Consider the following 11,665-nt stretch of genomic DNA (forward strand, 5'->3'; position numbering starts at 1 on the left):
GCGTCAGGGCTGCGGGACAGTCGTGGACTGACACCCTTCCTCAGGCCCCACTACCCATCGACCCCTCCCACCCGGTGACCGCCCGGCTACAGGGGCAGTCCCAGCTGTGTTTTTCCCCAGCCCCTGAACACCCTCACACACACCTCATTGCCACACGGCGCCCAGACAGCGACACACCTTCTTACCCACCTGGACACCCTGACAGCACACAACGCACACACCCATACCCGGGCCCCTCCCACAGCCTTGCACACCTGTGCATCTTCACGGCCACACATCCGGAACTGCACACCCTCCCACCCGCCGACTTACACGCGCACCTGGGCCCCTGGCCTGGACACGCAGGCTGCCATACACACTTTCACCCGCCCGTCTACACTCCTGTGTACCTGGGCACCCACATCTTCGAATCCACACTCCCTCATTCACAAGCCGGTACCTCCAGGCCCTCTGAGCCACACTCTGACACACTGGGCACGCCCTGGCACCCACATATCTGACACCTGCGCCCCTGGGCTCCCTCCTGCCTGCCTCTGTCACCCACCGAAATGGGCATCTGCACACCCATGGACACTCAACCCTCTAGCTTCACCTCCACCCAGACTTAGGCCACGCCCCCTCACCACGCCCAGCCATCGGGCGCCCCGCCCACCCTCAGCCGGAACCCCAACCTGTCGGAACTTGGCTCGCGCTTCCTTCTCCTTCATGCGGCCGTGCGACACGAGGTAGTCAAATACTTCTCCTGCAGGACAGAGGCCGAGCGGGTGAGGGTGGGGCACGGAGGGGGGCGCACCGGGAGCAGGGCGGGTGGGGGAGGGGCCTCACCAGCACTGGCATACTCCATCACTAGGTACAGCGTCTTCTCGGTCTCGATCACCTCGAAGAGCTTCACTGCAACGGGCAGAGGGAAGGCGGTCATGGAGGGAGAGACCCCCACCCTCCACCCGCACTCGGCAATGATGCGAATCTGCTGGGCCACAGCACCCCTCACTCAAGAACACTCGATGGCTCCCTATTGATAGCAGCTTCCCCACTCCTCAGCCCCACTTCACCGCCTTTCCTCTTTTCCCTCTCAGACACATGTCAGCTCAGCTCCAAGAGGCCAAGCATTGAGCCTGTTCCCTCCACCGCCGGGTCCCCAGCATCTGGCACCAAGTGGCCCCTCAATAAATATTTACTGAATGGACATACGAAGGATGAATAAATTGTGCGGCCACATCCGGGCCTGGCCAAATCCTGCTCCTATTGGTGAAGAGCCCTTTCTCTCCCTCTCCTCGGCCTGATCACAATGACAGTGACAATGCCAATGGTTGCAACTGATGACAATCACAGCCCGGCTCCCACAGATTAACTCTGAAGTGAGTGTTTTGCACGCACGATCGTATCCAGTCCTCCCAGTGACCTTGATGCAGGCCCTCCTATCACCCGCACTACAGAGGAGGAAACTGATGCTCAGAGAGGTTGAGGGACTTGGCCAAGGTCACAGAGCCAGTGAGCAGAGATACTGCTGGGAGAACACCAGCTCTTTCGAACGATGATAACCACCAGTTCTCCCACGCCCCTGACCCTCTCCTTTCCCACGGGCCCTGGTGGGTAGCCTCGGAGCCCACTCCCTTCCCCTCCTCACCGATGTTGGGGTGGTTTAGCCCCTTCATGATCCGAACTTCTCGGAACAGCTGGAAGAAAGGAAGGAAGATCAGGATGGCTGGTTCTGAGGACCCTCCTCCCAGCCGCACCCCTACCCTCTCCTTGTCCTTGGCCTCACCTTCTGCAGGCTGCTGGGGTTCAGCTGGGTTTTGTCGATGATCTTGATGGCAACCTGGAGATCAAAGGAGAGGGGAAAGGTCAAGGTGCCCCAACTCAGTTCACCTAGGCCATTCCTAGTGGACAGGAGTCTGGGCCTCAGGACCTTTGCACGTGCTGTTCTCACTGTGTCCAGAGCTGCCCTGACTTTTGTAAGAAACTGTACTAATGGGGCCCGGGTGGGGCCACTCCAGGGGCTCGTGGGAGTGCGTGGGAGTGACCGAAACCTCAAGGGGGCCCTCTGGGAGGGCATCTCATACCATTCATCCATCCCAACTTTGTTTTAGTGCACAAACTGTGGAGCAATAAATAAAAACTGTAACTAACGTCCGCTGGCCAGTCCCACGTGCCAGGCCCTGGTCTACACACATTACAAACAGTCACTCCCTCAGCCCGCACAACACCCCTATGAGAGGGGTGCCAGAACTACTCCCATCTTACCAATGGGGAAACTGAGGCACGGAGCCAGCCATCCTGTTACTCGGCCAAAGTTATGTGGCTACTAAGTTTGCGGCCTGGGATCTGAAACTATACACCCTAATGGAATCCACCCCTTGTAACACAACTTAAAAAAATATATATATATAGTTTTATTTTTTTAAAGATTTTACTTATTTACTTATCTCCAAAGAGAGGAAGAGAAACACCACTGTGTGGCTGCCTCTCATGCGCCCCCTACTGGAGACCTGGCCTGCAACCCAGGCATGTGCCCCGACTTGGGAATTGAACCTGAGACCCTTTGGTTCACAGGCCTGAGCTCAATCCGCTGAGCCATACCAGTCAGGGCTATAAATAGTTTTTAAAAGAGCTTTGAGGTAGTAATCATGAGGGGGTGATCAGAACGTTATTGAAGCCTCGTTATATTTATCTTGGTAGACAGAGTTCTCCCCCTGGGAGGTCCCGCCCCCTTAGATGCCAGCCCCCCCCCCCCAGAAACCCCTGGAATCGCGTTCCGGAGGCACAGAAGGGGAATGACGTGTCCTCTGTGGGGGAGAGGGTCCCTTGGCTTTCCTCAGAGGCTCACGGATGGGTTTTTAATTCTGTCAAGCACTTCGCGTGCCAGTACCAAGGCAATCATATGGTTTCTCTCCTTGAGTCTGTGAATGTGGCGAAACCCAGGAATAAATCGTGAATTTGGAAAGAACTGTGCCTCCCCGGGACGAGCCCAGCTTTGGTGCCGCACGGCTCACTCTGAGTTCTGGGTCCACGTTCCCACGTGAGGCTAGCCCATGAGTCCATTTCTTATCTGCTTCTGCGGTTGCTGTTGAACCAGCAGTTGACATCATTTGTGCAGGGGGACCTCTTTCTTTATTCCTGGAAGGGCTGGCACAAAATGGGAGTGTTTGGCAGGGTGTGCCCATAAAGCCGCGGGGGCCTGGTGTCTGTGTGTGGGTGCGGTGTAGACAGCGGGAGGGCAGGGGAGCATTCATCCCAGGCAAAAGGAATCACGCCCTGCACTTGCTCTGAAATTGAAGGGGGTGCAGAGGAGTCAGGAACCCACCCACCATCTCTTTTCCTGTTTAGCAGGCACGTCACACCTAGGTTCCAGCATCTGCCAGGGGCGCTTTGCTGCAACAATGTTGCCATACTTAGGACATGGGCTTGCTCCACAAGGGAAGGCAGGGTGAGTGTGTCATTGAGACGGCCAATGAACCCCGTGTTCTCCTCCAGATCGCTGACGATCTGGTGGCGTCCAAGTCCACCGTTATCACAGGGAAGTAGCCCGGGTTTAGACACAAGGTTGCAAAAGCTGCAGGAATTCTTAAAAACACAGCACACAGCTCTGCCTGTGATTTGAAGTTGCCTGACAATTTCAAGGATGCCTGAAATTAGTTCTCTTCTCCTCCTTGGGCTCTTCTGGAGAAATCTCATATTCTGTCCCAGAGAGAGGCAGGGACTTACCTGAGGCCGTCGAGGCCACACCCCATCACCCGCACAGCACCTGTGCTGCAGGACCTGGCCCCCCCAGCCGCACCCATCCCCCCACTCACCTCCCGGCCCGTGAGGATGTGCCGGGCCAGCTTGACTTTGGCAAAGTTGCCCTTCCCGATGGTCCTCAGCAGGCGGTAGTTGCCCACGTGGGGCTGCTCCTCCGGGCAAGAGGCGATGGAGTTCCGGCAGCGGGCGCCCAGGGAGCGGCTGGACCAGGATGGTCCCTTGTCGGAGGAGCGGCCACTGCCCAGGGTGCCATGCTGGGTGGGGAGACGGAGCGTGAGGGGGGGCAGCGCCCGCCCAGCCCCGCCTTCAGTGGACCCCAGCACTGGAGTGGTTAACTGCAGCCAAGGCCGCTTTGCAAGCCCAAGCCAGGGCGAAGCGAGATGCCTTCGGGTCTCCCATCTCTGTCTACAGAACGACGCCTCCAAGAACAAAAACTCTGGGCCCCGGCCAACCCTGCAGCTTCCCGGCCCCCAGACACGGGGTCTCTCCTTCAGCCCTCCCTGTGGTCGGCGAACCCACACCTTCCTTTCCTGAAGTTCCGCCATCGGCCCTGAGATACTCTATTCCAAACGCTGCAGCCTCAACCCCCTTCGGCACTGACCTCGACCTGCTCTCGACACTGCCCCCCAACCCTCACGGCCTCCAACACCCTAGTCTCTCCATCACTGTCCCCGCGGCAGCCCCCCAATTCTCTTCCAAACCCAAAGCCAATGCCGTGTTTTATTTCCAGTTTAGTGCCCCTAACGCTTTCTTCCTCCGATCCCCGATTCAACTCCAGACACAGTCGCCAAGAGCCTTCCGTTCTGCCCTGACACTATCCTCCCCCCCTTATCTTCCCTGAGAACATTCCTGCTCCCTCGAGGCACCGCCCCCCAACAAAACACCGTGTCCCCACTCCTGCCCTGACCTGCTGTCTCCGCCGCCATCGCTCCTCTCTGTCCCCAGCGTTCTGTTCCTGCCATCCTGTCTCTCTCCCCTGCAGGTCACCTGCCTGCTCCAGGCTGCCCTGTCCTGATTGTGAGCCTCAGGGGCTGTGCCTCCCTTTCAGGGCTCGGGCCCAAGGTGCGGGTGACAGAGGCAGACGTAGGCCTGAGCCAAGCGGCTCTGCTCAGACCCTGTGTCCTGCCCAGAAAACTGAGGAAGAAAGGAGGACAGGCAGGCGAGGGGCTGAGGCTGGGGGCTGCTCCTGGCGGCGAACCCGCCAGGCCACCCAGCAGGGAGGATGACCAGTATTTAATGAGCGCTGGCCAATTATGCCTCATCTTCCCCATTTCACACATAGGGAAACTGAGGCCCAGAGCCGGGACCGAAGCCCAGAGTCCCCCTCGGAGTTGATGCCCTTCGCAGCCACCACACTGCCCTGTCTCACACTGCCACCCGTTTGGCGTGTTGATCGCCAGGCCTTTACCAGGGGCCGAGCCCCTGGGCCAATACACACGTCATTTACATTGGACTCCCAGAGCCTGTGAGGGTGGCGCTACCTCCTCATAGTCCAGAGGAGAAACTGAGGCTAGGGGACAGACTGTGCCTTGTCAAGGTCACTCAAGAAACAGAAATACCATGTTCTAAACGGGGCAGATAGAACCTCCCCCGTGGAAGCCCTGGCCTTTGGTGTGGCTCCAGTTCCGACCCCAAGTCTCCGAGGCAGGGATGCCAAGGCCGAGGTGGGATTAGCATCTTGCCCAAGGTCACAGGGCAGGGGGAGCAGAGCACCTAGGATTCGCGCCTGGGCCTGCAGACTCCGGGACGCTGAGCTCCTTCCCACATTCCACTGAGCTGCTCGAAACCCCAGGCCTCCTGGGGCGGGGAGATGGGAAGGGGAGATTCTGGCAGATAAGGGCCCTGATCCCCACGGAGATAATAACTCAACTCGGAGAAGAATCCCCATCAGGTGGCACCAGGGGAGCCAACTGGTTGTGGGCTGGCACCCACTGGAGGCAGCGGGGCTGAGGAACCCCTGCAAGGGGCAGCTGGGGCAGTGGGTGACAAAGCCCCCAGGGGCCGGGGGCGGGAGCTAAAATTGGCTGGCACCACCAGCTGGCCCGGCTCCCTCCCCGCCGGCTGGCGCCCCAACACCAGGCCTGTTGCTAGGGAACCTCCAGAGAGGCTGGGGGTGGGGGGCCTGGAACTTGGGGTGGGGTAGCATGACCCCACATGGCTATCAACACCGTGACCAGCCAGCAGAAGAGGGGGCGCAACCTCAAGACTCCAGGGGTGGCGAGGTGGCACCAGCCAGGACTGACACTCAGGTCTTACACAGTAGAATTGGGAGGGAAGCAGAGAAGGGGATTAGACGTCCCCAAGTCCCCACTCCTCGAAGATCTGGACAACAAAAGGAGGAGGAAGGGCTCGCGTGAGTCCAACGTAACAGATGAGTACATTGAGGTTCAGAGAGGTGAGGTCACTTCCCTGAGGTCACACAGCTAGGGAGGGATAGAAACTAGACTTAATCCACGCATACCTGAATAATCAAAGCAGTAACGATAATAACAGCCACTACAATATGGCTGACCCTGTCTGTGCCTCTTACTCACGTAATCTCCTGGGCTCCTAAAAACACCCCTAACAGGGAGGTACTCTCACCGCCCGGCATAGAGGTAAAGGGAAGTTCTGAGCAGGGAGCGGATCTGTAAGTGCACACAACAACTGGGACAGCCCTGGGTTGAGAATCCACGGCCATCTGACTCATATCCACAGTCACAACAGTGTGAACATGTGCAGCGGGCCTCCTGTGCGCCCAGCTTCGCCCGTATCATCCCAAGCAGTCCTCCAACAGACTACGGGGATCGCCCCCATTTTCCAGGGCAGGTGACTGAGTCTCAGGGAGGGAGAACCCGCAGTCTGAGGACACGGCGCAGACTGGCTGGCAGAGTTGGCATTTGAACTCAGGCCTGTGGGCTCTCTGGCACTTTCTGTAGTGACCAGAGGAGTGGGTGGGGAAGGGGTCTCTCCTCAGGGACTCCCAGTCAGTCTGGCCTGTAGCACGGGTGGCAGCGGTGGCCGTGGGGATCTCTGCGGGGAAGGGTCCTGCAAGGACAAATGTCTCTGGTGGGGATCTCGGATGAGAGGGGTGGTGGGGAGCAGGGACCTGGCACAAGGCCTGGGGGGAAAGGGACAAAGACCCCAGCTGGGGAGGAGTGTGGTATTGGGTGGTGAGTCTTTAGAAGCAGAGAGCAATCAGAAACCAGGGGAATGAGGAGGGAGGGTCTCCCTGGGGTTGTTCTGGGCTGTGCTACAGGGATGGGGGAGGGAAGGGGGGCAGGCTGGGGATAACAGGAAGGGTCCAAGCCACGTGGCAGTGGAAGTCAGGGGCCGACCATCCCTGGGCCTGGGGGAATTCCTGGAAGTCAAAGAAGGGGTTCTGCAGGAGCAGCCCTTGGAGCCGGAGAAAGCTCTGGGGTCCGCAAGTCTGGGATGAGGGGCTTCCTGGGCAAGGGGCAGCCCAGAGGAATAAAGGCTGAGCCCATGGGGGTCAAGGGGCCTAGAAACTTAGGGAGGAAGGAGGCTTCCAGAAGACAGGAGAAGAGCGCTGAGAGCCAGGGCAAGACCAGAGGCTCTCTGGAGTCCAGGAGTCTTCTGGAAGGAGGATGTGGGACCAGGCTGTATGAACTGGGAAAGACCTCTGAAGCTGGGGAGGGGGCTTCCCTGGGAGGCCAGACCTTCCCCAGGAAGAGGGAGGCCCTAAGGCAGGCTGAAGGAAAGGAGCCTGAAGACCCAGGGGCACAGACAGTGTCCTTCCTGTAGGTAGGGCCTGGACAAGGTGGGTAATCAAGGGGTGGAGGGCTTGGTGAGGGGGCTTGCCTGAAGCTGAGTTGACACAGGGAGGATGAGGCCTGGAGTCAGGCTGGTCCAGGGCCTAGAAATCCGGGACTGGGCTGGGGGCCTGGAAGTTGGAGGCCAAGGCTTCCTGGGAGAGGAAGAGACCAGAGAGGGTCCAGTAGCGTCTGGGGTACCTGGGGTGCTGGGAATCTGGGGACAGGGCTGCCTGGAAGATGGGGACCAGGCCTGGGAGTGGAGAGACCTTGAACAAGCTGGAAAGGGCCCTGGGCCAGGGAAAGGTGGAAACCGGCTTCCTGCGAGGAGGTGCCCACAGGAGCAGGAGGGGCGGAGGGCTGGGAATGAGAGGAGGGGGGCTCCTGGGGAGCCCGGCACCCAGATCCGGCCGGAAAGGCCGGAGCCAGAGGCAGGACTGGGCCAGGCCTTCCTGCGAGACGGCCAGGGTTGGGCCTTGGGGTCAGGAGCCCTGCAAATCCGGGAGGGGGCCAATGGTCACGGCGGGGCGGCCTGAAGGGGAAGGGGCTTAAGAACACACCGGGGAAGGGAGGGGTCCTGGAAAGCAGGGGAGGGGGCTTCCTGGAGGGAAGAGCCCCGAGCGGAAGCGGTCTGCACAGGGACAAGAGAGGGGTCCCGAGAGAGAGGCGCCCCCGGGGGTCGGGCTGGCTGAGGAGTGGGGGAGGGTCGAAAGTCCTGGAAGTGCGCGCGGGGGTCGGGAGGTGGCGGGCCGGGCCGGGCCCGGGAAACGAGGGCAGGGCCCGCGCGGCGAGGGGCACGGCAGGTCCAGGGGCTCGGCGGCCAGACCCGGCCGGGGCTGCCCCAGGGACCGGGCCCTACTCACCGTGTCCGAGTTCCGATCGTTGCCCGGGGCCAGCGCCGTCCGTGAAGACATTTTCTCCGGGTCCCGGGGGACTAGGCGGCCGGGTGGGGGGGGACAGGGGTGCCGGGGTCCCCTCTTCCCCTCCCCCCCCGCCGGCCTGGGGACGCGAGCTCGAAAGCTGGGTGCCGCGAACACCCGGGTTCACGCCGCGGGAGAGGGGGCAGGGAGGGGGAGGGAAGGGGACGCCGAGGGTCCTAGTGGCCCCGCGCAGTGGGGGCCCAGGGCGCCATAGGGGCAGCCGGCGGCGGGCGGGCGGACAGGCGGGCGGGGGCCGGGGAGGGGGCGCGGAGCCGGCCCGGGCGGCGGCGGCGGCGGAGGGAGGCGGCGGAGGGGCCGGGAAGGAAGGGACGTCAGGGGGAGGGGCGGCCAGGGCGGGGCCGCCGAGACCCCGCCCCCTGCCGCCTGCCCTTAAAGGCGCAGCCCGCGGCGGGCCGGGGGGCTCCGGGGGCGGAGGCAGGTTGCAGCGCGTTAAGGGTGAGCATGTTCTCACAGGAGCGTGGAGAAGACTCACCAGAAGGGAAGGCGAGGGAAACGCCAAGGCAGAGGGCCAGAGACGCAGGGAAACAAAAAAAAAAAGGGGGAGAAACGTAGAGAGAGAGACGCATACAAAGAGACAGAGGTGCGAAGAGAGACCAGAGACGGAGAGAGAGACAAAGACTGAGGGACTCACACGGAGAAAGAGGGGGAGACAGAAAGACAAAGAGATGCACACAGAGACGCAAAGACCTGTGAAGAGAACGGGGATGAAGACAAGGGGCAAAAAAGCCCCAGAGGCAAGAGCCAGGCAGAGGGGACAGTCTGCCTTCTCCTGCCCCGTCATGGGGCCCAGGAAGCTCTTGGGGGACACAGGGCTGAGGGGGCGGGGCGGGGGGTGTTCTGGGCGGAGCCACTGCAGAGGAGTGACCTTCCACCTCCCAGAAAGCTCCAGACCTCAAGGTTGCGGGCTGCAGTCTCCTCGCCTCTGCTCCCCAGCCAGGGTCTGAGGACTCTCTCTGCCCAGCCGTGTCATTCAGGGCAGGCATTTGCCTGCCCATCTGGTTTCAGTTTCCAGCCTATAAGGTGAGGGGAGGATCCGCACGCTGCCTTCGCGGCAGGGCCGAAGCAGGTGCAAAAGATGAACTGAGACCAGAGGGGGCAAGGGCATCGCTGAGGTCACATAGTCCCGTGAGGACCACCCATGACCTCTAGGCCAGAATGAAAGGAAGGAAGGAGGGGCATGGCATAGCCCTGGCCCCAGAATCACACAGTCCTTGGTTGAGGTCCATGCCCTGCCTGTGTCTGACCATCTTCCTGTGCCTCAGTTTCCCTTTCTGAAATGAATGTGATGATAACAGCGGTATGATGGATTCGGCTCTCGCAAGTTGATTGTTAGTCTCAAGAATTTTGGACCTGGTTGTTAAACAGCCATATGAAGAATTAAATGATGCAGCCCTGACCGGTGTGGCTTGGGTGGGCATCGTCTGGCAAAGCAAAAGGTTGAGGGTTCAAATCCCACTCAGGGCACACGCCTGGGTTGCATGTTTGGCCCTCATTTGCGGCGTGTATGAGAGGCAACTGATCCATGTTTTTCTCTCACATCAGTGTTTCTCTCCCTCTCTTTCTCCCTTTGTTCCCCTCCCCCTAAAAATAAATAAAGTCTTTTAAGAATGAAGTTATGAAAACATACAGTTAAATAAATTGTATTTAAAACAAAGGTAATAATAGCCTGGCTGGTGTAGCTCCGTGGACTGAGCGCCGGCCTGGGAAGCAAAGGATCGCAGTTTGATTCCCAGTCAGGGCACATGCCTGGGTTGCAGGCCAGTTCCCAGCAGCGGACATACAAGAGGCAGCCATACAATCGATATTACTCTCCTCTCCTTCCCTTCCCCTCTAAAAGATAAATAAATAAAAACTTAATTCTAAAAAAGTGAAAAAACAAAGGTAATAAATACTCATCACGCCCGGATTATTTTATCAGAACATGAGATTCTGGGGTCATTTATATGTATCCGCATAGTGAAACTGCTGTATAATGGGCTACTGAGCTTTCTCCTCCCAAAATAAACACTTTCAGTGACATTACTCAAGGTGGGAACATTTATGACATGGAACCTGGCAAATGCTACAAATTAAGACTCTCCGTCACCACCCCCTAGAGAGCTGGTTGTCAAACCTTTACCAGGATATCCCTGCTGGATACAATCAGCTACGTAGATTCACATGAAATTCAGATTCCTCTGTGCAGGATCCTTTCTGCACCCCATCATTACGAAGTTGAACCATCATTATGAACCCCATTTACAGATGAGGAAACAGAGGCCCAAAGGAGAAAAATCACATGCTCATCACGCAGCTGGCCAGCTTCAGGGCCAGGATTTGAACTCGAGGGCCTCCAAACTCCAGAACTTGGGCTCTCAACGAGTAGGGTTACCTAGGCCTGAATAATAAAGCAGCAACCTCAGCCTGCAATAAATTGACAAGACTATATAAGTGCTTCCCATGGGAACTGATGAGAACCTCGTAAGTAGGTGTCATTACTATTATTATTCAGAAAGTGAGGGTCTAGGAGCCTCAGAGATAGTGGTCGGGAGAGAGGGAAGAGTTCAGGATGGTTTAGAAACTTTGAGATCCCCAGGGCTCTGCTGGGTGAGGGGCAGGGCGGGGTCTTGGGCATGGGTTGGGGCAGCTGAGTCACTCCTAATTCCTGCACAGATCTGGCACAGAGAGCTGCAGTTCTCTCAACCACCGCACGGGGGCAGAAGATCACCTCCTTACACCTGGAAGGTCCCACCTTAGCTTCTCGTCCCAGTACAATGCCCACTCCATTCCCCAGAGGAGGGAGGGGACTAAGCCTTAAAAAGGAAAAGGCTGCCAGGGCTGCTGTGAACCAAGCGAAAGCGGTTCGATTCCCAGTCAGTGCACATGCCTGGGTTGCAGGCTAGTTCCCAGCAGGGGACGCACCAATGATTTATATATTCATTGGTTGATTCTCGTATGCTCCCTGACAGAGAGTCGAACCCACAGCCCATGTGTGGGGACAACGCTCCAACCGACCGAGCTACCCGGCCAGGGCACAAGGGTGTCTTTCCGGGATGATGGAAATGCTCTGAAATGAGATCGTGACAATGGTTGCCGCAACTTTGTGAATCTGTTAAATACCGCTGAATCGTACACTTTAAAAAGTTGGATTCTGTGTCAATTCTATCTTAATAAAAATTAAATTAGAAAAAGTGTGAGGGCAGAGTGTGACAGTGATCACAGCCCCCAACGGGCCACTTGGCCCCAACCCGG

At 58.5% G+C, this 11,665-nt stretch overlaps 1 protein-coding gene across 2 annotated transcripts in view; it reads right to left on the reverse strand.

Moving 5' to 3' along the window:
- The window catches only part of MARK4 (microtubule affinity regulating kinase 4), a 31,049-nt gene extending 21,832 nt beyond the window's left edge, over positions 1-9,217 (reverse strand). Inside the window, exons 1-6 of one of the 2 annotated variants that reach the window (XM_037148026.2) lie at positions 8,357-9,216; positions 3,795-3,995; positions 1,766-1,819; positions 1,628-1,676; positions 826-891; positions 672-742 (exon numbers count right to left, since the gene is read on the reverse strand). In XM_037148026.2, coding sequence (XP_037003921.1) covers positions 672-742; positions 826-891; positions 1,628-1,676; positions 1,766-1,819; positions 3,795-3,995; positions 8,357-8,407 — 492 coding nt within the window. In that variant the 5' untranslated portion in view covers positions 8,408-9,216. Of the gene's footprint in view, positions 1-671; positions 743-825; positions 892-1,627; positions 1,677-1,765; positions 1,820-3,794; positions 3,996-8,356 lie in introns of both variants that reach the window. The other variant, XM_053668591.1, reaches the window with a different exon arrangement.
- Between the last annotated feature and the right edge of the window lie 2,448 nt (positions 9,218-11,665).

The sequence above is a fragment of the Artibeus jamaicensis genome, unplaced genomic scaffold (genome assembly GCF_021234435.1).
Source record: "Artibeus jamaicensis isolate MK-2021 breed Jamaican fruit bat unplaced genomic scaffold, CSHL_Jam_final contig_1526, whole genome shotgun sequence".
In the NCBI taxonomy this organism is placed as follows: Eukaryota; Metazoa; Chordata; class Mammalia; order Chiroptera; family Phyllostomidae; genus Artibeus; species Artibeus jamaicensis.